This window comes from Seriola dumerili, unplaced genomic scaffold, assembly GCF_002260705.1.
Source record: "Seriola dumerili isolate Sdu_G_001 unplaced genomic scaffold, Sdu_1.0 BDQW01001178.1, whole genome shotgun sequence".
NCBI lineage: Eukaryota > Metazoa > Chordata > Actinopteri > Carangiformes > Carangidae > Seriola > Seriola dumerili.
The window spans coordinates 101,821-124,785 of NW_019175433.1; the positions used below are offsets into that span (position 1 = coordinate 101,821).

At 40.5% G+C, this 22,965-nt stretch overlaps 1 protein-coding gene across 1 annotated transcript in view; it reads left to right on the top strand.

The window, feature by feature from the left end:
- Window positions 1-696: 696 nt before the first annotated feature.
- The window catches only part of LOC111238015 (lissencephaly-1 homolog), a 43,407-nt gene continuing 21,138 nt past the window's right edge, over window positions 697-22,965 (top strand). The window contains exons 1-2 of the mRNA XM_022767374.1: window positions 697-844; window positions 9,700-10,006. Coding sequence (XP_022623095.1) covers window positions 9,975-10,006 — 32 coding nt within the window. The 5' untranslated portion in view covers window positions 697-844; window positions 9,700-9,974. The remainder of the gene's footprint in view (window positions 845-9,699; window positions 10,007-22,965) is intronic.

Here is a 22,965-nt window from a genome sequence, read left to right on the forward strand (position 1 = left end):
TTAATGTATAAATGTGCATCATATTTTATAGGCTGATCACAAAATAGGCAAATTATTACATTTTAAAGTAGCTATACCTGTCAGAAAAATGGAGTAGAGTGGAAGTATAAAACATCATAAAATGGAAATACTCAAGTAAAATACAAATACCTCAAAAGTACAGTACTAATAAATATTCAGTTACTTTCACAACTGCAGATTGTATTCAGCATGGTATATATTTAAGTCACAATCCAAACATCTTCTTGCATGTGCACAATTAGAAGTGGTCTAACAATGTCAAAACCCATTGTCTTTTACCTGTCTGTTTCCACGGGGCTGTTGTCTCATAATCCATCTATTGTTGTACTGCATCCATGTTGCAATTTGGATTTTAAATAGTTTATTCGGCATTCATATATTGCACGGACTAAACAATCGAACTACTGATAATGTACGGTTTATTAATGGCAAGAATCAGGGTTTTGAATTTGAGTATAAATGTGCCCCCTTCTTTAAAGTCCCCCCAAAAAAAGTTTGCAACCCCGCCCCTGGACTAATTTAGCATTTAAAAGCCATGAGAAGCCATGTAAGAGTTAATTTTTTTTTGTAAACGTATAAAACACCAGTTTTTTCTGCTATCAAGGGCGTGCGCGCTCCCGACAGACTGTGAACGCGAGCTTCGTGCGCGCTCTCGTCTGAAGGCGAATGCAGTAGGCGACGAGAAAACAAGCGGTGGCGGCGGAGACGAGACACGGCTCACCTCTACATCACAAGACCTTATTTTGGAGCGGAAATTTCACGCCCCGTCGGGTCGTGTTACCGTTTGAGACGGCTGGGGATATTCACGGGCAGAAACAATAGGGTGAGTTCAAACAGTTTCCAGTCACGGAGCCGGTTGGGAGAGAAGGAATCGGCCGTTAGGTGGGAAAATGACGATGTGGCTGTAACGTCTGCGCCTCCTTTCTATGTCTCAAAATGGCGGATAGGCCGCTTGGTCCGAAGCAGCAGGTACCGTGTCAGCAGAGTTTATCCATGGGTCCAGATAAACAATCTTCTGCACTTGCAAAAAATGAAGTCGGCCAACATTAGCTACTGCATACGTTAACTGTCGCTAAGTGAGCTTGAATGCATGGTATGAGTCTTTATTGGAGTGAGTTGCTAACTTTCTCACTGAAGCTAACTTGGCTAACGTTAACTTTAGCTACAGATAACGTTGAGCTACCGGCTGTCAGCTCGACCAAAATCGCTACTGGCGTTACCACAGTCAGGGAAACATGTCAGTATGTTGGGTATGTCAACGCCAGCGTACATTAGTTGCATTGGCGTCCATCCCAAGTTAGTAATAACCAGAAATTAGCATAGTGCGAAGCAGCGTTTGTGCAGACTCTGTGAACCTTGATTAAAAAAAACAAAATCAAACATAGCTCACAGGACATTACGTTAGCTCTGTTATCGGCAATTCGTTTGGCCATTTTATTGCCAACGACATGTTGATATTTTGTTGTTAACCGCTGCAGCTTCGGATGACTGTTGTGTTCAGTGTTACCATTTCAAGAGGGCGTAAAGTGATAGTCATCATCTGGTTTGCGCTGTATACTTGTTGTGCACATATCATTGCAACTGAACATCACATTACCCCTGTCGCAGTTATCTAACAAGACATGTTTCAGAGTATATTTGGTCTGCTGTCATACCGAAGGATGCGGGTGAAGCTCCTAGCATCTCTGGCTTCATACGGATTTTTGGCACGGTGTTAGAAAATCAGGGTGGAGCACATCAGAGGCGATGAGTTTGTATGAACTGCGTCTACTCAGTACCCAAGTGTTTTCTGTCTTATTGTGTGCATGTATGATTGAGTGATTCGGGTCAGGAATTTGCGAACCCAAGGTTTACAGGAATGAACGCAAATTGTCGCCCTTGTGGTTTACAAGGTTGTGCACTGAATACGACAAACGAGTCTCCCTCTTAATTTTAGTCAAGCTTGTCCCGGATATGTCAAAGCATTGGTTAAAGTGTGTATAGTAAGGTCTGCAATGACTGCCTTGCAGCTGACTAACTGGAATTTTGGGATATTGATGAAATTGTTTGTTTTTGAAAATCATGTTCAGCTTCAAAATGAAACACAGACTGCGCTCTCATCTCAGGTAAGAGTATTTGTGTTTTAGACTTGAATTTACCCAAATACAACACTTTTAAAGGGGGATGTTTCTATTTCAAACAGCACTAATGCTTGTTTGGTTCCTAAGATCACAGAAAAGGAACATCTTGCCACCTGTAGTTGGTCAAAGTTGAGTAACTCGTAAATTTCCTCTGTCTAGGATGGTTTTCAGCATAGTTTACTCTGTTGTTTAGATGTTGCTTTTGTCTTTGACACCAGCCTATATTTTCTTAGACCTGATATGTTATTTAACTAGAGACACATCATTCTCACATTTATTATTAAATGTTGGCATGTTTCTGACAGACTACTATACATTAATGAATTTATTATTTTTGCTTTTGTGAAAGCCATGGTGTTGTTTTTTCCAAGCGAAAATGCTTTGCAGTTTGAATGTAAAATGTAATGAAGTTCTGTAACACTTCACATGCCAGGAAAGCCAAAATAACAGATGTTCAAAGGGTGCAAACTAATCTCAAATTCTCTGTTTGAATCCCTAGAAAAAGGAGCCAATATGAGAACGACAGCTCTCTGTTTTTTTGTAAGATACAGGCATGCTTCATTTCTCTAGTAGTAACTGCAGGAGCCAGTGGATGCAGTCATCTGGTTTTACTTGAAAGCGTTCTTAGTCAGTCCCGAGTTTTATCAGAGGTTGATTTGAATAAGTGCATCCCTGCAGCCAGGCTCTATTCAGTGCAGTTAGCAATGGTAACACAGCAACTGCAATAGAAAGTTTCAGCAGTTGCAAGTGTCGCTTTGCTGAAACTTGTTTCCACTTCTTTAAAAGCAGACTCAAGCAAATGACAGTCACAGATCTTGTAGGGTGTTCTTCTCTAATGTCATTAGGATATTTTTGTAAAATTAAAGGCTGAGAGGATTGTTGAAGGTACGGCCTGAAAGAAATGTACAGTACAGTATGTAAAAAACTGCAGTTTTGACAAGGGGCATCCTCCTTATGTGAACAGGCAATGAGAGTGAGAGCCTGTTTATCTTTGTGATTGTGGCAGTCTGAAGAGTAGATATCCAAATTACTCTCTGTCCCTGAGCTGACAGTTGCACAGAGGTTTACCTTCACGACAGCTTGCCCACCAGCTAGTTGACTGGTCATTACTGACCTGCTGCCAACAGCAGCTGCCTGCCAACCTACAAATGACCACTTTGACACACTGTTTGGATAAATACTTAGTTTTGGAAAAAAAAACATCCGACAGTGTTGGCGTGAAACTAACACCACTATCAATATTCTCAAGAGGCTGTTGAATAAAATTTTAGCAGCAAGTTATTGTATAGTGGTTGCCAAGTGGTAGCTTTTGGAGAATTGGAAGGTTTGATTTGAACCTGTTTCATACTTAGCAACAACAACTAGGGATACCGCGATCACAGTTTTTTTGCTGACGGTGCTGATCATCTGAGTGAGATCAGCCAATCCATGGCCAATACCAATAATTTTTGCTATGCATTGCAGATGGCATACATAATATCAGTCTCACACACTTTGTAAAAGTTTCACATGGCCAACATGTTTTTGTTTTGGTGGCCTGTTGCGCGCTGTCACATTGAACAAGGTAGGAGGCAGGACTACACTACACAGCACACAGTGCTTCTGTCAGCCGCAGACACCAGAGTATTAACCACAGATGATCAGTTTGAAGGTGAGCGGTGACTATAAGCAATAATTCCTATCTACTGATCACGTATTTTTAATGAAAATCGTCCAATATTGGTCGGCAGCCAAACTATCTGGGCATTCCTAACTGATGTACTCATACATACATACATAAAGGCTAAATTTGGAGCTATAATAATTTAAATTACCAACTTATTGGTATGAAGTTAATGCTCTGAAGAGATCGAAATCATGTCCTGTCAAATCTTGTGGCTGCCAAGTGGGACTTTGCTTGTGAAACACTGCTTTCACGTGCTGTCCCTCTGTTTGTTACCTATGTCAGTGGAAGTGGGCTCTGATCCACTAATTGGCATCTTCCGTCAGATAATGCCACGGTGAAAGGGTCTGATCTGTGGGTCTCGAATAGCCTTAAAATATATTTATTAATATATAAATATTTTTTCTATCCTGTTGTAGGCAGCAACATTAGTTATGAGATGTCTTTGATTTTAGCAAAAATAGTTGAAATGTCCCCAGTACTGTTGTTCTAGACCTCTGACCTCATGTAAAATATCTGGCCCTTAATTATTTATATTTTCATTAGTTAATATATTCTCTGCTGCTTATCTAGGATGTGTTGCTGTTGCTCATTTATGGCAGCACACCGACAAGAGTCATCGTTAATGACGTGCACAGATATTTGAGCACAAGTGGCCCTCAAATGATAAGATATGGCCCTTGGCCCATAGCTGTGCTAGGCTTGACCTTATGGCTATCCAAATTTTACCAACCATGCTTGTTAGCCTGTTTTGCTGACAGCATGCTTTTGTCAGAGCAGCAGTTATCTTCAGTCTAACGCATTTATAATGCCACGCTATAACTAACAACCTTATCATGCTCATAATTTACGAATAAAGTTGTCTTATATAAAGTTGTTCACAATGACATGAAGTTGAATTTGTGAATGTAGCCTCCATGCATGTATGCATGTAGGTGATGTGTGCCCCCCGTGTGACCAGTACAGGCAGTGCAGTGTCCTTTATTAGCCACAGATGAAAGCCATTGTGTTACGAGCTGTGAAATTTAATAAGGTTAGCTGATTGTTACCAGCATAACTGACACAGGCACCTTGCAGGTCGTAACGGATGCGGATAAAAGCTGAGTCAGATGTTCACTCTGTTTCATCATCAGCCAGTGATAAAGCTCTTTGGAGGATTTCTGTCAGAGAGCTTTACCCAGAACGATTCACAGAAAATGGATATGATTTACAGAATATTCAGTCTTTCAGTCGTGTTAGTTAGATGAAGTTCCTGTTGCAAGTTATCCCAGTTCAGGTTCCTTGTAATTATCTTTTTTTAAGCATCTAGACACCTTCTGATGAACAGGCTTCCACACAGGCATATTTCAGAGTTGCATCATTCATGTTTATCTAGCTGATGTGCTGTAGGCATGTAAATAATTTTGTGTGTATAGCCTCCTAGTCTCCTGATAGGGGCACGTTATACCACCAAATTATCTTAATAAAAATGTTAGTGTTGGTGTTAACAATGAAACCAGTTACCCTCTAAGAAAAATCTCAATGCACATTTCAGTACAGTAAATGTGTGCTTAAATAGCTAAACATGTCAGCTATGCAAGGTTGAGATCACATGATGGCTTTGTTTGTTTCTTTTGGTTATGACATCTGTGTTGACCAGAGTTGGAACTATTATGGATAGTCTTTGATTGAGATTAAAAGTTGCGATATGGTTTGTTGGTTGGGTGGTTGGTTGGTTACATAACTTACCCTATGAGTGAGAAAGTCCAAATTGCAGACGCTGCAATTTTTTTTTGATAAAGGTAAAATGTGTGAAAACATACTATAAATGAAGCATTGTGGTGCTACAGAAAATGCCCCCAGCCCTCAAATTATATTCTCCCGACATAAGGGAACATGCTTGTTTGGTACAAGCCCCAGTATAAATCACATCATCATCATTTTTATATTTTTTTTTCAGTGAAATGAGATACAGAAATTACCTTTCCAACCGAAACTGTGACTCATATCGTAATTGCAACATCTGCCAAAATAATCGCAATATAATTTTTTCGCATGTTGTTAAGCCCTACTACAAATATTAACAGAAATAGGTAAACCACAGAAGAACAGAAATAGTAATTTCCTTGACCTAATTCAAAATGATGTGTCACAGTCTCCCTATTGTGTTGACCTTGAATGTTTGTGTGCTTTTTGTGCTCAGCTTTGTCAACATGCAGAGACCACTTTCATGTCACCTCGTAATGACTCCACACATTAGCAATGTAGCTTTTTCTGCATGCCATGGGTTGGTTTAGCTTGTCAGAACTTCTCCATGCCGTTTGTAAAAAAGCTAATTAATTCTGATTATAATGTAACTTTCCCAGGACACAGGTGATTCGAAGGTGAAGTCGCCAAAAGAAAATGAAGGCGCTCCAGATTCCAGCTGTTTGAGATACTTGGTATTGAAAGAGCATCATGATGTAATGCCGCTAGCAGAAAACTGAGCTTTGAATCAGAAGTGATGGTGAGGTGATAGTTGTCAACATTGCTGTGGCGGTATGTTTTGTGACGGGCCGCTGGGACACAATTTCACACTAGCAGTTGACCCTTGACTTTAGGCTCTGGTGTTTTTCTTTTCCTCCTCATGCACTACATTCCTAAGGGGCGTGTTCCTTTGTTCAGACATGGAAGTGTTGATTATTAAAAAATGTTGTACACATATCTTGTCTGTCATATTTGTCATGTGGATTAATGCAAAGTTGTAATGTTGTACCTCTTTCTGAAATGTTACATTTTGATCACCTGCCTAATTGGTCATCTTCAGTCTTGTTACATGTACACTGACTGTTAACTGAGAGTTTGTCTCAAGGTGTTGTAGTAGTTAACAGCCTTTCTGTAACATCCTCTTTGAAAGGTTTACTCACACTCCGATGTTTCCTAACATGATTTTCCTATTTTAGTTACTTAGTTACTTTTTACTGAAATCTTACGTTAAGTGATCCACATTTTTGAAATATGATCCAGTTCAAAAATGTAGGCCCAGCTCTTATGCTTGACTTAATAACAAAGGGTTTGTGCACAGACAGTGGGTGTGGTTTATTACAGTTTTGAGTTGACGCTTGGCTGTTGCATTCTTGAATTGACAGAGAAGGGATGTTTTCCGTTTCTCATTAAGAGTGGCATTTTCACAACAGATAACTTATTGGCATTCATCAGGAAATTAAATGACATCTCTCAAAACCATTAGCGCCATTACTGTAAGGGGCCCTTTACAGTTCCTGAGGAGACACATAACCATTATTGACCGTCATCGGGCAGATTTATAGATGCATGATGACTGCAGCCCATTCCTCCCTTCCATCAAGACACGTCCACATTTTGTGATGAGGCAATTAGCCTGATTATGCGATTGTGCAAACATTTTGTTCAATACTGAAACCACAAATGACATTTGCAGAGAGGGAAGTCTTACACATTAATGGATATACACAGCGATGACAGCTGCCAACAGCACTAGAGAAGTATCAGTACTAGATGGCCTAATTTCACTCATGATAACGGTTGTACAGGTTAATGTAGAGGGTGGATGCTCTCAAGGGACCTTTGGTATGCAGCGTTTTAGAAAGAGGCATTTTTAGCTTCAGTGCCACCGTTTTGTTGTGTTGTTGTACTGGTGTGACCCTAAACCATGGCCAGGTTGTTGGGCAGCGTTCAGAAACCACCAGCGCGCCGTATCCATACACAGTCAGAGGTAAGGAGACAGACAAAGAGATGGCTGTCAGATGGTGACATAAGGGTCCAGAAGTTAGCTGTTGGCTATGTAAGGTTGCTTTCTATTGGACAGTTATTCTGCAATGTCAAAGTATCAAATATGCAAATAAAAAAGCAAAACCACAATTTAAATTTATGCATTCAGCAGAATTGCCTCTGGGCCAGGGTGGTCAATTTTACATCTGCAGTCTTCATGTTTTGAGTATATATGTACGAGATCCCTAAGTTGCTTTCTTCTTCTTCTGCAAACAAAAGCAGGAGTGAAAAGGAGGAACTTTCCCTTGTGGTAATGTCACTCTTGCATCATCAGCTGAAATAAGGAATGCAAATTTTCCTTCATTGCAGCCACCTGGGGTGGCCAATCCTCATGCCTACTCCAGATGCATCACTGTTTCCTTCAGTGCACCCTGTACCCATCCAACAAATCTCCTTCCTAACACACATTGGCTCCTGTGCATGTCTTGGATGTCTGTGCCGTGCTTTAGTTTTGTCAAATGTTGCAGTACTCTAGAAGGATGTAAATTGATTTTGTTTTTACCTTTTTGTTTACTGGTCCATCAGAGATTTAGTCAAGCTGTTCCAAATAGACTAAGAGGCTTATTGTAGCTCATAGTTAGTATTTCTAGTACCTGTTTTGGTGAAGTGCTTTTTCAAGACAACAATACAGTACAAAAATGGACTTCATCACATCATTGCTGGCAATAAATTAATTTTCACACTAGCACTAATTCATTTTTTGCTGACACAAATGTTTATAGTATGTTAATAATTAGCTGTTTAACCGTTAACCAACAAGAATAGTTTTGACTGATTAATACTATCAGTTAAACAATTTCAACAATATACATATATGAGAGACAATCCCCCCTCATTGGATACTAATCTTCTTGACTGATGGAAAGCTAATCAGATGCGCTTACCAAGGCTGGCCACTATAGCAAGGTGCTATCTCTGCATTCCTGGGACATCGGTACCATCTGAGCAGGTATTCTCCACCGCGGGTCTCACAGTTAACAGACTGCGCAACAGACTAACCCCACAGCCTGTCAACATGTTGCTTTTTCTGAACAAAAACCAGTAGACAAGCTGTCCACTATGCTGAGAACTACCGTAGCCCAGGCCTGTTTATTTGATTTTTGAGGTCTGAAAAATGTGACTACAAGTTTGTTTTGTTAACGTGTTGCCTGTGTTTGATCAGTAGTTAGCTGAGAGCGGAGGAGGAAGAGGTTTTCCTTACAGCACTGTTGGCGCTGGAGGATTCAATGTGTGTTTTCGTTTGTTTAACTGTTTATACATTAGAAAGTGTGGCGACTATTTGCTATTTATATTAAGTTATAAAATATTTTCATACACAGGAAATCAAGGCTATTATGCTGATTCTGCAAATCTAAAAATAAGCCCCTTCTTTTTTGTTGTATTGGTATTTTGGTCACAGACACTCATCCATTCCAAATAGTACATTTTAATCTTGTCTGTTTACAGTTAATGGTCGGTTAACAAGCATCAGCTATTGGTCAGAAAAAAAAAATCAAAATGAGCATCCCTAGGTCGTAGTAATTTTATTGTGCCATTAGGCCGGCCAGCCAGCTCTTGAGGAGGTGTCATTAGATGAGAGGGAATTTGACAAGAGCTCAGCCGTTACTTGAGCACACTCGGCTGTGTCCTGTTTTTCTTTTCTGTTGGCAACCTGGGAGTAGTATGTTGCTTTGAGAATGTGGGTCAGCTCTTGTATGTGCATGGAGAGGAGAATTTGCTGCAAGAGCAGATCAGAATTCTCAGACCAGACTGGTGACATGACAGACAGATTATGATCATAGATAGCATGAGTGGCGCTGAAAAGCAAATGAGCGAGTGCTTTATGGAAAGGAGGTGGTTTTTATGAAATGTCTGAGATGGGTTTATGTTGTATTTTATTTGCTTGAGAATGAGTGCTGTTGAAGCATCAATGTGGGAGTTCTCTTTCTGGTAGAAAATACTTCATATGTATTGTTTCTTGCTTGTCTTATTTTTCCATTGTTGACAGATCCTTCAGCCATTTTGTCTGTGTATAAACTGGTGCAGACATGCAGCACTCCTGGCCTATAAACATTTTCATCCCCACCCATTCTTCATGTTATCTGTCATGCATACCTAATGCTGACTTTCCCTCTCTCTCTTATTCAGATGCAGTGTAGACTTGGCTGGTGACTGGTTTGCAGGCTATCCACTTCTCTTGTCCCTGGAGTCAGCCAGTTGGGGGGCAGATTCCTGCGTTCCCCTCTTTCCAGTCTGAGACTTTGTGTAGATAAAACCAACTGCCCGTCATTGGAGTACACAGCTCGTCCTTGTCCGTGTTGCCTGGATCAGCACAGCTCATCTCCTGACTGAGGAGAGCGCAGTAGCTGCACAAGATTCACCTTCTACCATCTGATCCCTCCCGGCCCCGCCCACACGTCACCATGGTGCTGTCACAACGGCAACGAGATGAACTGTAAGTTGCCAACACACCTTTCACAACATGTGGCTCAGATATGAAGATGTCAGCTTCAGAATTTATGGGTTTATACACTATAGTCACAGTGTTGCACATATCATGTGATGAGACCATGAGAGATGTTTAATTTAACCTTCACTTTCATATACTCACAAAGTGACATCTGCTCAGCTGCCCAGTGCAGCCACGTTCTTCTGATGTTACTTTGAAGGAAAGAGGAATATTCATTTTTTAAGGCTGCAACTAATTGTTTTCATTCATAATCAGCCAAATTTTTTTTTGGTTAATTTGTTTCATTGAATGTGAAAATAAATAGTGAAAAGGTGTCCAAAACAGTATCCTAAAATCTAAAATAATGTAGTCAAATGCCTATTTTGTCCACCCAGGCCAAATGAGCAGAGCTGCTGTTGTGTTGATCTGAATCAGATGTTCCTTAAAGCGACCCAATGACATGAGTGCCAATAGTAGTGTCAAAGAGCCTGATGAATGGTTTAATGTAGGCTGGCTCTACAAAGCTCTATTTGTGTACCTGTACCCAAGAAAACCATTGATATTTTATTTATAATTGGTTTCAAAGCCTAAAAAGCAATGCTCCCTGTAAACATCGTCCTTTTTTCACAACAGTAGACAATGTTTACTTCCAGGCTTGGATGTGTATTGAGGAGTGAATTGATTTAATTAAGGAAATTTGGTTGTTTTTTCTTCTTGGCACCTCTCAAGAAAACTCAATGACTGGTTGAAGCTTTCTGAGCTCCCCTGAGGTCTTGCAGCACAAGATATATTGATCCTCTACCTACAATACCTACCCTTGAACATTTAGTATTCTGAGTTTTTCCTTTTGTGACCTTAGGAGAAGCCTAGAGTGTCACCAAAATTCGTGCAAGGGTACAACAAACAGGGTTCGAAAGTGTTGTACCACGCTCGTTGCACACTGTCAGTCCACAGGGAAACCCAACATGTCTGACATCTGCCTACAGAATTGTCTGGCATAGGCACAGAAGTGGCATACAGACAAAGAAATATTTTCACATGCGCTGCACAGTGTATATATTGATCAAGTGGGAAAAGTGAGAGAAACAGATAATTGGGGGGAACTGTAATTTGGCTCTGCTGAGTCTGTGGGCTTGGTAATTAACCCCTGAGGTGAGAGATAAAAAATTAAGACATCTCCAACGTGAGACACAAGGTCATGAGAGAGAGAGAGAGAGAGAGAGAGATGAGATGATCTTGTTGAGCTTTCCCCTCCCCTTAAGAAGCATGTTAAAATTGCATATTTTAAAAAGGACACAATAGACTTGCAATGAGATGATTACCCTGTAGATTGTCATTTTTGTCCCTGTTTTGCACTGTCTGAGAAATGCATCAACGCCCACATGACAAGGCTCTTAACATTCCTAACAATGTTTCTGTGTTTTTAGATTAGCACTGTGGGAGGGGTCTGTTGGTATGGAGAGGTCTATTGGAATGCTAATCTTTCATGCTATTTGCCATGCAGAAGAAGCTGCCAGGACCCCCCGTATACCCCTCTTTTCTCCTCTGTTGCTCTAGTTTCTGCCCCCATAGTTTACAGGAAACTGGTGCTGGACCCCTTGAGTCACATTCAAGAATCTGTTGCATTCCACCCATTGGAGGCTCAGTTGGTGCTCTCGTTGAGTTTGTTAGCTGTAAAGTGTCCCTAAGATCTTATGTCCTTACTGGCAGCCTCATTTTGGGAAGCATGCTTGGGAAACGTTCTTGGAAGCCCAGCGGTCGACTTTGAATCAGGCAGTGTAGCAGTGTGAGTAATTAATGGGAACAGGGACCAGTTCACTGTCAGCTATCCACTCCAACTTTTTCATTGGACCCCCCCCCCTTCCTTTGTCACGGCATTGTTTACCATCGGATAGCTAACAAATAGATTTTGTCGCTATTGCAGGCCTACTCTTTGCCTCTTCTACATTTTTAAGCTGCAACTGTCAGAAGCAATCAAATAACTGCAGGAAACTGTTGAATTGTCACTAACTTCTGAGATATAAGAAGTACTCAGATCCTTTACATAGGTAAAAGTGTTAACACCACAATTTAAAAATACTAAGTTTAAGCCCCGCATCTGTTCCCCATATTTATTACAGCCATACATTGTTACATGAGACATTTGCTGATACTTCAGTGCATAATTTTACTGTTGTAGCTGCTTGAGGTGGAGCTACTTTTACTTGTTATACACATAACTAGTTTAGTCCAGTGGTTTCCAACCATGGATCAGTCTCCTCCTTAGTGTCACCAGATAAATCTGAGGGGTTGTGAGATGATTAATATGGGAGGAAAAAAGAAAAATCAAACAAACGCATCTGGAAAACTTTTTCTTAAAATATTTAGTGAAATATTGGATAATTTGAACAGTTATTGAAAAGAAACCATACGAGCAGTTTAGAGGGGAAATGTTTTTGATGGAACTGCAAATAAGTCATAGATATTATAAAAATGACAAGGAGGCACAACTACACGTTGTGGTCATTAGCCAAAAAGGTTGAAAATTTCTGATATAATCTTAAACAATTTTAATGTAAAAAGTTGGTCTTTAAAGTAACTAATATTTATAGCTGTGAAGTAATGTAGTGGAGTAAACAGTACAACATTTTGCTCTGAATTGTAATGGAGTAGAAGTAAAGTAGAATAAAACAGCGATACTTTGGTAAAGTAAAAGTACCAACATTGTAATCAAATGTAGTCAACATTGTAAATGTACTAGTTTCATTCCACCACTAACTTGACTTGTGTGCACCATCTGAATGGTTTTTGCATTTAATTAATTAATTTTGTTTTTTAACTTAAACCATAAAGCATGAAAATGGTACAACAGAAAACAAGAGAAGATAGTTTATCCTTCCTTGTTGTTCTTGTCTTTCTAGGTCCCCAGTGTGGATCAACATATTTTCAAAAGAGAAATAATCTTTGTCCCCTAAACTGATGTTATTTTGTCAGCACTGGAGTCAGATGCTGTGATTGCGCAGCATCTTCACAACAAGTCTATCTTTATGAGTATAGCCAATGAAAGGCGCATTTGTGTTTCTTTCCAGGGTCAGGGGACTCATACCCGCTGGCCTGCAGTAAAAATAGATACAGAGCACAAACTATCTGCTCCTCTGAAAGACCTGGGGGCACCCGTGTGCAGATGGGCCTATGCTTTTGAACTTTCTCCTTGCTTGACAAAGAAAATCCCCTCAGTTTCATCCACGTCTTGGGCTACAAGCTGGTTCATGTGATTTTTGTCCTTTTTCCATTGTCCCCTGGCTGTGAATGTGATGACATAACACATTAAATGCCAAGACCTCTGCCATTCACAAGGTATACAGTGCATTCAGAAAGTGTTCAGATCCCTTCAGTTTTATTTACATTTTGTTATGTTGCAGCGTTATGGTAAAATATTTTTCCCCTCATTAATCTACACTCAATACCTCATAATAAAAGTGAGAACTGAATTTTAGAAATTTTAGAAAATTTATTAAAAAGGAAAAACTGAAATGTCATATTGACATAAGTATTCAGACCCTTTGCTCAGTATTTAGTTGAAGCACCTTTGGCAGTGATTACAGCCTCAAGTCTTCTTGGGTATGACACAACAAGCTTCACTGATGATGGTATTGGGCAGGTAATGAGCACTGCCTGGTTTCCTGTAGACATGACACTTAGCAGGCCTTCATGTGTCTTTCATTGAGAGGCTTAGTCTGGACACTCTGCCATAAATGATCTCTGGAGCTCAGCTAGAGTGACCATCAGGTTCTTGTTCACCTCTCTTACCAAGGCCCTTCTTTCGTGACTGCTCGATTATTGTTTGCCCATTTACTAGTCTTCTGATATTCATTCACATTCGAATAAGATGAATTATCTAAAGTCCTGCCTTCTGCTTATTTTTTGGTTTCACTTTGTTCTCCTGAGCCCTGAAACAAATGCACATTTTTCAGAAAAAATGGTTAAGGATTATGAAAAACATTGGAAGCAGTACTATGTTCAGAAAGTGATAAAACACAAAGTAGTTGCTCCAGATACACAGGAAGGTGCTTTTCACAAGAAAGACAATGGATATCCCCCAAAAATCGAAAGCACAGAGTTTCCTGAAAGTTCAGGAAGTTAAAAAGCCCCTATAATTATTGTGGCTACATGACTGAAATGATGACCAACATGCATTGATTATACACAGTTTTTCCCTAGGATTAAGGTTAGTTTGAGTTGTGCACACAGACATATGTTGCTGGCACACACAGGCACTTTGTGTTGCATGTTGTGTTTCTGAATCTCTCTAATGCTGCTCAGTGTACTAAACATGGCTGGGTGCATCTGCAGGGGGTCTATCAACAATACAGATCTGATTTTGCCTTGGGACTGACATGGCAGCAGTGTCTGTGTCCTGGACCCATCATCCATTATCAATAATTCTCCATCCTCAAATTAAATGGACTTGGCTTTTGGAAAAGGAGCAGCCTAGTAGATGTATATACCTGAAAACTTTGCACATTGTATGTGTTATTAGTGGTATGAGTTTTCTTTTTTCACATTAACTCACTGGTTTCTTGACCACTTGCTTTTCATGTCCATCAGACCTTTCCTTTTTGTGTTTGATAATACATGTTCATTCATTATAGAGCTGCAATTAGTCAATTTAATTGATAAATCAGTTGACTAACACAGAACTGCAACTATTTTGTATTCCACTCTACTCTATTCTACTTTTTTAGATTTAGTTTACTGTGATATACAACACAGAAAGGCAGTAAATTTGCAGTTATTTGACAAATTTTCAGAAGTTTTGCTTGAAAAATGACTGAAATGATTAATTGATTAACAAATTATTTGCGATTATCTCTAGAGCTGCAATGATTAGTTGACAGAAATATAGTCAGCACTTCCCTGATAACATTAATACAACCAGATATATTTAAAAGGATTGACACTTCAGTAGAAATCAAGTTTTAAAAAAAACAACAACAAAAAAAACATTTTGCTGTGTTTGATGGGAAGTCTAGTTTCACATCTGTGTCCTGTCTGTCCTTATTATCCTTTGTTTATCCAAGCTTGAATTATACTCAGGCTCATGGGTTTTAAGAAAGTACACTTGACTCGTTAAAGCTCTGGCCTAAGCTCAGTCAACAAAGCTCCACCATCACCATGTGACAGAAAACGTGTGTATGCTACACACCCACTACTAGAGAAGTGTGTGTTTCTTTGTTGTTTGTGTGTAGACCAGACAGCTGGCTTTTCAGCCACATGTCGTTTTTTGACAACTCCTGCATGCACACATGGGAACATTCTTCATAATGAAGAATCACCTGTGTTTTATTGAGTCTGCATTTAGTAAAAAAGGAATGGACTTTTGTCTCCTGTAGATCATAGTTAGAGGGACTTGGGCTTAAGGGTTGATCCCCACTGCAGTGCTCTTAGCTTGTATGAAAGCAGACTAGATTTTTTTCCCTCCACAACCTACCTGTTTCACATTGAACTTACTGTGTTAACTCTGTTATAGTAATCAATCTTAAAAGAGGCTTTGCAGCGAATGAAAGCTTGGAAGCTTTTGGAGATAAACAAAATTTTCTCTTTGAGATGATATGGATGGATTCATTAGCTGGTTAATCTGGGTGGTGATATCTTCAGGTGACATGCCTCATGTCTCAGTAACTAAGGCCCAGGGCTCCTCTTCATCAGTTAAGCAACAGAAATAGTAGATTGGTTACGGTTTTCATGGAGATCCAGCTGTAGCTGGGCAATTATGCAATCCTGTCATATGATTTTTGTGGAATGTCTCTGGTAACAAGTTCTCCTTGAGATTTTATCAGCTGTTCAGTACTCAGCTGTTAAGACGGAGCAATAAGCTTAACTTTTTGAGCTCTCTACTGGCCCACCACTTCTTTTTACACACCTTCTGTTTTAGAGAATCAGTCTTATTCATTTCACAGCCTTTGTGCAGAAATAGTGGTTTGTTTTTTGTAAGATTTAGTGTGGAGTTTGTTTGTGAGATGTAGCCTTTGTTTTTAGGCTCTATGGTGTTTCTCCTACTGTTAATGTGCAGATTTGATGAGTTGTAGCACTGACATTTTAAGGTTCTTTCAGTTGTCAAGCTTGAAAAATGCTCACCTCACTGGTTTTTAGGCTTTCCATCAACTCCAAACAAATGCCTGCCTTGGGTAAATTGCAGGGCTTTTGTTCATACCATTTCTAAGAAAGATCTCCTGCCTCCTTAGGTTTTGAAAGGGAGAATTGCAAGAATGACATGAGAATGTTGCCCTCTTCAAAGAAAAGAAATCTGGGAAATACCTGGCTAAAGCTGCATGTGTGGTAGTTCTATTATTATTCCTGAAAGGAAGTCCCACACTTTGCCATGTTAGTGCAGTCTTTACTTGAAATTTAGGATGAAAGAAAGCTGTTTTTTTTCTCTTAAGACAGTAATTTTCTTTAGCAGTATTGCCATGAGTATGTGTACTTAGCAGAGACGGTGGTTACATCACCACACAGCACTGGACTGTTGTCCTCTGATGTTTGCAGAGTGTTTATCATTTCAGAGAACAACCACTGGTACAACCTCTGTAAGCTTTTTGGAGCACAATCAGGGTCACTAGAAAATCTTAAGCCTCATTGAGAGGTGATAGTCTAGTTGTTTACAAACAGTTCATGTCTAAGGATGTGGGCAACCTCCTCACAGAAAACAAACTATTGACTGTGATATACAGTGCACCCGGAAAGTATTCACACCCCTTCACTTTATCCACATTTTTTTATGTTACAGCCTTATTCCAAAATGGATTAAGTTTCCTTTTTTTTCTCATCAATCTACACACAATACCCCATAATGACAAAGTGAAAAAGGTTTTTTAGAAATTTTCAAAAATTTATAAAAAATTAAAAAACTGAAATATCGCACGTACATAAGTATTCACACCCTTTACTCAGTACTTTGTTGAGGCACCCTTGGCAGCGATTACAGCCTCAAGTCTTCTTGGGTATGAAGCTACAAGCTTGGCACACCTGTATTTGGGGTATTTCTCCCATTCTTCTCTGCAGATCCTCTCAAGCTCTGTCAGGTTAGATGGGGAGCACCGCTGCACAGCTATTTTCAGGTCTTTCCAGAGATTTTCAATCGGATTCAAGTCTGGGCTCTGGCTGGGCCACTCAAGGACAATCACAGACTTGTCCCGAAGCCACTCTCCTGTTGTCTTGGCTGTGTGCTTAGGGTCATTGTCCTGTTGGAAGGTAAACCTTCGCCCCAGTCTGAGGTCCTGAGCGCTCTGGAGCAGGTTTTCATCAAGGATATCTCTGTACTTTGCTCCGTTCATCTTTCCCTCGATCCTGACTAGTCTCCCAGTTTGTGCTGCTGAAAAACATCCCCACAGCATGATGCTGCCACCACCATGCTTCACCGTAGGGATGGTATTAGCCAGGTGATGAGAGGTGCCTGGTTTCCTCCAGACGTGACACTTAGCATTCAGGCCAAAGAGTTAAATCTTGGTTTCATCAGACCAGAGAATCTTGTTTCTCATGGTCTGAGAGTCCTTTAGGCTGGGCGGCCAGCTCTAGGACGAGTCCCGGTGGTTCCACACTTCTTCCATTTACGAATGATGGAGACCACTGTGCTCTTCGGGACTATCAATGCTGCAGAAATTTTTTTGTACCCTTTCCCAGATCTGTTCCTCGATACAATCCTGTCTCGGAGGTCTACAGACAATTCCTTTGATTTCACGGCTTGGTTTCTGCTCTGACATGGACCTTATATATAGATGGGACCATATATAGACAGGTGTGTGCCTTCCCAAATCATGTCCAATCAATTGAATTTACAACAGGTAGACTCAAATCAAGTTGTAGAAACATCTCAAGAATGATCAGTGGAAACAGGATGCACCTAAGCTCACTTTTGAGGGTCATAGCAAAGGGTGTGAATACTTATGTACATGCGATATTTAAGTCTTTTATTTTTAATAAATTTGCAAGAATTTCTAAAAAAAAAAACTTTTTTGCTTTGTCTTTTTGGGGTATTGGGGGTAAATTGATGAGAAAAAAAAAAGGAATTTATTTTTGTAACATAACAAAATGTGGGGAAGTGAAGGGGTGTGAATACTTTCCGGATGCACTGTATGCTTATGAAATAATCCAAAGGTAGGTGAATTTTATATGTGCCGAGGGATCTTTCAGTGTGTGTACTCCAGCTTCTTTTTATTAGACATTCTTCAGCAGTTTTGAAAGATAGAACAGGTCCATACATTATGAGGTCTAGAAATACTCCTTTGTAAGGTTTGTGCCCATTGACAGATATATGGCACAGGGCAATGGCCTGGCCAGGCAAGCAAAACTCCCCCTTCTCTCAGATTAATTAGAGCATTTAGAGTCTGTCTGTAGCTGATGGGAGTGCTGTGTGTGGTCCTGTGCTCTGTGCCTAATGTGTCTACAGTTGAAAGTATCATAATAAGTTTTAACAAAAAGGTGTTTGCTGGTTGATTCATTTCTGTGCTCTGCCAGTCAGTAAATCTGTATTTATTGGACATTTACATATATCAGCCTTGTATGAATTTTAGACCTGGGTAACCATAAATTTAGCTATGGCATTGTGTTTTTTACATTTTTGAAGAAGTTGGACATTGCTGCTTTGAACTTTTTTCTTTTTTTCTTTTTACACTAAATGATTGAATAATCTAAAGACACTGGAAGCATTAATCAGTACTGGAAACAATAATAATAATAGTAACAACCCTATTGTTGTGCTTCTACAGTGTTGGTGTCTTTAACATTCAGTTTCATACATTTTAACTGTGCCATGCTAGAAACGCATAATTAAAAGTGTAAAACATGGGTTAGAAATGTTGGATAATCCAATAATCCAATGACTATTGAAACAGAACAGCCCAGCCACCACCAGGTACGGTTTATCCTGCTTTTAACTAACATAAGATGCACTTTTTGCCACAGTTAAATCTTTTGGTCAATAAATCTGGTCACATTTTTATCATTTACACAGAATATAGTGAAGTCTGTCAATAGATGGAGGCTCTATTGGTAAGTGTTGCTCATCTCTACAGTGATGTGAAAGTGTATGACCATGGAGCAGGAACTGGGAGGAAGTGATGCCATTGGCAGACATGCTGGATGTCTGACTCACCTCTCTTCTCAGAAAGATGAGGTCATGCATCTCTCCCTCATCTCATCCATGGCTCTCTGTCTCTGCCACTCCATTAAGCATTCATAATACATAAGAGAGCAGCGCTGTACTAGAGGTCTGACCAACCACAGCACTGATTTAACCCATGTGATGCTGACATGGGCTGAGATTACTTGCACTTGTAAGATGGTATTGTAACATGATGAGTTTCATTTTCAATAATAATGTCCTCACAGAGAGAGCCTTTTGATCTCATAGCTTTTCCCCTCTTCTCTCTGTCCTCTCTGTCCACTTACTTGCCCTGCCCTCTTTCTCACTATCTCCCCATCACGTCATCTAGCTGTGGGTTGCTAGTAACCATGGAAACATGCTGGTTTGCTCTCCTTCTGTCGACATTGCTACACATCTCCCTCTTTTCCCGTTTTCTTCTCCTTTCCACAAAATCTTTGGGGACTCTACATATTGAAAACTGCATGTTGGTGTATGTTGTTGTGTTTTTGTTTGGCACATCCAGGGTGAAGTTGGGATCAGGGGAGCGGTGGGTCCTCTGTGTTGATGTTTGCTTTCAGCACTGAGGCTCATTGACAGATGTCCACCTGGACAAAATTGTCCTCTGCTGCTTAGCTACTACACTTTTGAGTGCATATTGAAACAGTATGCATTCAAAAACAGAAACAGTAGGTGTTGTATATAAATATTACCCCCCTTTTGTTCGCTTTGCTTTGCAATGTGGTTGTTCTGTTTTTAGGGATGCAACTAACAATTATTTTTTATTAATCTACAGATTATTTTCTCAATTGATTGATTTATCATTTAGTCTATAAAATGTCCAAAAATACTGAAACATGCCTGTTATAATTTACCACAGCCCAAGTAGATGTATTCAAATGCCATCAGGGTTTTTGCAACCCTATTCACCTGAAGAGCTGCAAAATCAGGTTGCCTCCTTCCGCAGTCAGGAAATCCAGCACGTTCATATTCTTCTTCTTTGGCAATTTTGTATGGCTCTGCCTGATGCACGGATTACGATACAGCGCTACTACATTGCTGTACTGGCGTACAGCCAAAATTGCAGTTACAAATGTCAAATCCACAGAGTACCAAGAAAACAAGCACTAGAATTTTGGCAGGAGGCGGCACGAATTTTCACTGAGGCTGCAGTCTCCCAATTCTCTATGCAGGAAAAACCCTGGCCATGTTTTCTTCAACTAACAGTCCAAAACCCACAGATATTGAGTATACAGTCATATAAAGTGAAGAAAAGTTGAGAAGCTTGATCCAGCAAATATTTGGCATTTTTGCGTGAAAAATGACTGAAATGATTAATCTGTTATCAAATTTGATTATTAATTTTTTGTTGATGATTGACTTATCGTTGTAGCTCTAGTTGTTCTGCACAAACAACTTGGTTGTGTGTGTTCTAATGTTAACATTATGTAATAGCACTTGCAATCCCCTGGAGCTACATAAACAAACTGCTCCACCATGTGGTTTACATACAACATAGAAGGTTGATTATAAACCTTACATCAAAGTGATTTTTGTCTTCCACAATGTGTGGTCTGTTACAGAAGTGTCCAGTCACTATTGTGTTTATTAGGAGCTTGTTCGTGTTCTGAGAACAAGCATAATTATGTAAAAATGAATATAGATAATCTGGGTCATGCAGATTAGAGTGATTCTTGGCCTCACAAACCTGGTTGTCCTCATGAGACCTGAGATTTAGACATCTCCTCAATTTCTGACCATCGGTGGTATTTTGGAGCCCAGGTTGCACTCTGGTATAACGTGTTGTTGGGTTTGGTGGAAGCACAACTAGTCATACACACTCTGCTGACACACCCACACCACATCAAAGCTTCCTCTGTGCTTCAGCTTCCCTCACCTGCCTATACATTTTGTCTCAGACATGCTAGCACAGCCCTCCCCAGTATTTGTGTAGACCTCCAGCAGGCAGGCTGTCAGAAGAGCAGATAACCTCTTGCTAACCTTGAGCTGTAATAAGGCCTGCTACTGTTGTCATGGGGATTCAGGTGGGCAGAGGGAGACGGGGGTTTCAGTGCTAAACACTGACCGAGAGGGCACAGGGGGCACAGGCTGGGCTGACAGATTGTAGCCCCCACCCCCTTCATATTGGCACCTCAAAGCATTGCTGCCTGACAGCTTGTCTGGCTTCTCCTGGCATTAATGGTGGAGTTCGCTATGCACAAACACAGGAGGTCTGGAATCAAAGAAATATTGTATTGCTATCTGAAGAATATTGCATTTTCATAAGACATTCATGAATTCAGTGTCTTTGTTTGTGTTCTTTAGATCATTTTTCAGTTTTTTGCCAAGTCTGGTATTTAATACAATAAAGTAAGGTGCAAAGAATGGCCTTAAAGGCAATATCTCACGCAATATCCCACAAATGGTAAATATTTTATATGATTCTGGATGAGCAGGGATGTAACCTGAAACTAGTCAGAGTGGCGGAGGCATACAACTGTGAGGCGGTAATTCTAGTTTAAATAGAAATAAATATCTAAAAACAAACTTTTTAAGTTCCAAGTACTTTTTTTCAGGAACTAAAAGGTTCCTTTTGCCCATTGTTGTCTACGTTTCCACCGTGGCGTAAATACCCGGGAAGGGGAAGATTATGTATTACTTGACATTACATTATTCACCACACTTGAGGACATAACATGAACTAAAATACGGGACAAATTGAGTCCCGTATATATTCAATAGCCTACAGGATGCAGCATTTTATTTTCAAATATGTGATCCTGTATTATACGTGATGGGTGGCAACCCTAGCCACTCTGGTTGTTGTGGTCCTTTTTCAGTTTTTTTATCTTCTCCCTTCGTGGTGTAGAAAATGTGTTTGCTTTCTTGACGAGTACTTGACCAGTTAGAAATGTTCAGCACTGCAGACCACACACCCCAAAGTACGGGAACCTTTGGAAAGTACCACCCCCTGACCAGGTACCTTTTTGGGAGTCGATCAATTACCCTGGAACTAATTTTTAGACCCTGGTTCCTGCAGGGGAAACACGCATAGTTCCTCAAAAGGTTCCTGGGGAAAGTTCCTGCGGTGGAAACGTGGCTATAGTTTGCATTAGAAACTTGCAGAACATAACTTCAGAAGTATGAGGACACCTGGGGAGTACAAGCAGGGTCCAGTTGAAAATTAGCTAAACTGTGCTAGTCAGGTTAGCACAGCCTGAATAATTATAACCACTGGTGCTGCAAACACAATTGAGTAGCCAGAGTAGGAACATCCTCTGTGGCACCTCAGCATTTGAGAGATGACCCATGGTGGCCCTTCGGAAGGGAGCGACTCAGAAGGCTGGGGCTGACATATGTTACTCAGCGTGACGAGCCGAGTCCGTAGACACCCAATTTGTGGACTTTTGACAAAATTTTTCGTCGCAGCAAGCGGGCCTCGGAGACATTTAACGAGGCATCCCTTCCGAAGGGAGCGACTTAGAAGCCTGGGGCTGACATATGTTACTCAGCGTGACGAGCCGAGTCCGTAGACACCAAATTTGTGGACTTTCGAGAAAATTTTTTGGAAATGATTAAAACACAGAATTTAACCGTGTCCCCCGGCAGCATATGAGAGACCGCCCATGGCGGCCCTTCGGAAGGGAGCGACTCAGAAGGCTGGGGCTGACATATGTTACTCAGCGTGACAAGCCGAGTCCGTAGACACCAAACTTGTGGACTTTGGACAAACTTTTCCGTTGTGACATTCACACTAGTCTTAATGGTGTGGGCACCTCAGCATATTGAGAGATGACCCATGGTGGCCCGCCGCCCCCCCCGGCACAGGCATTGCGCCCAGCAAGCA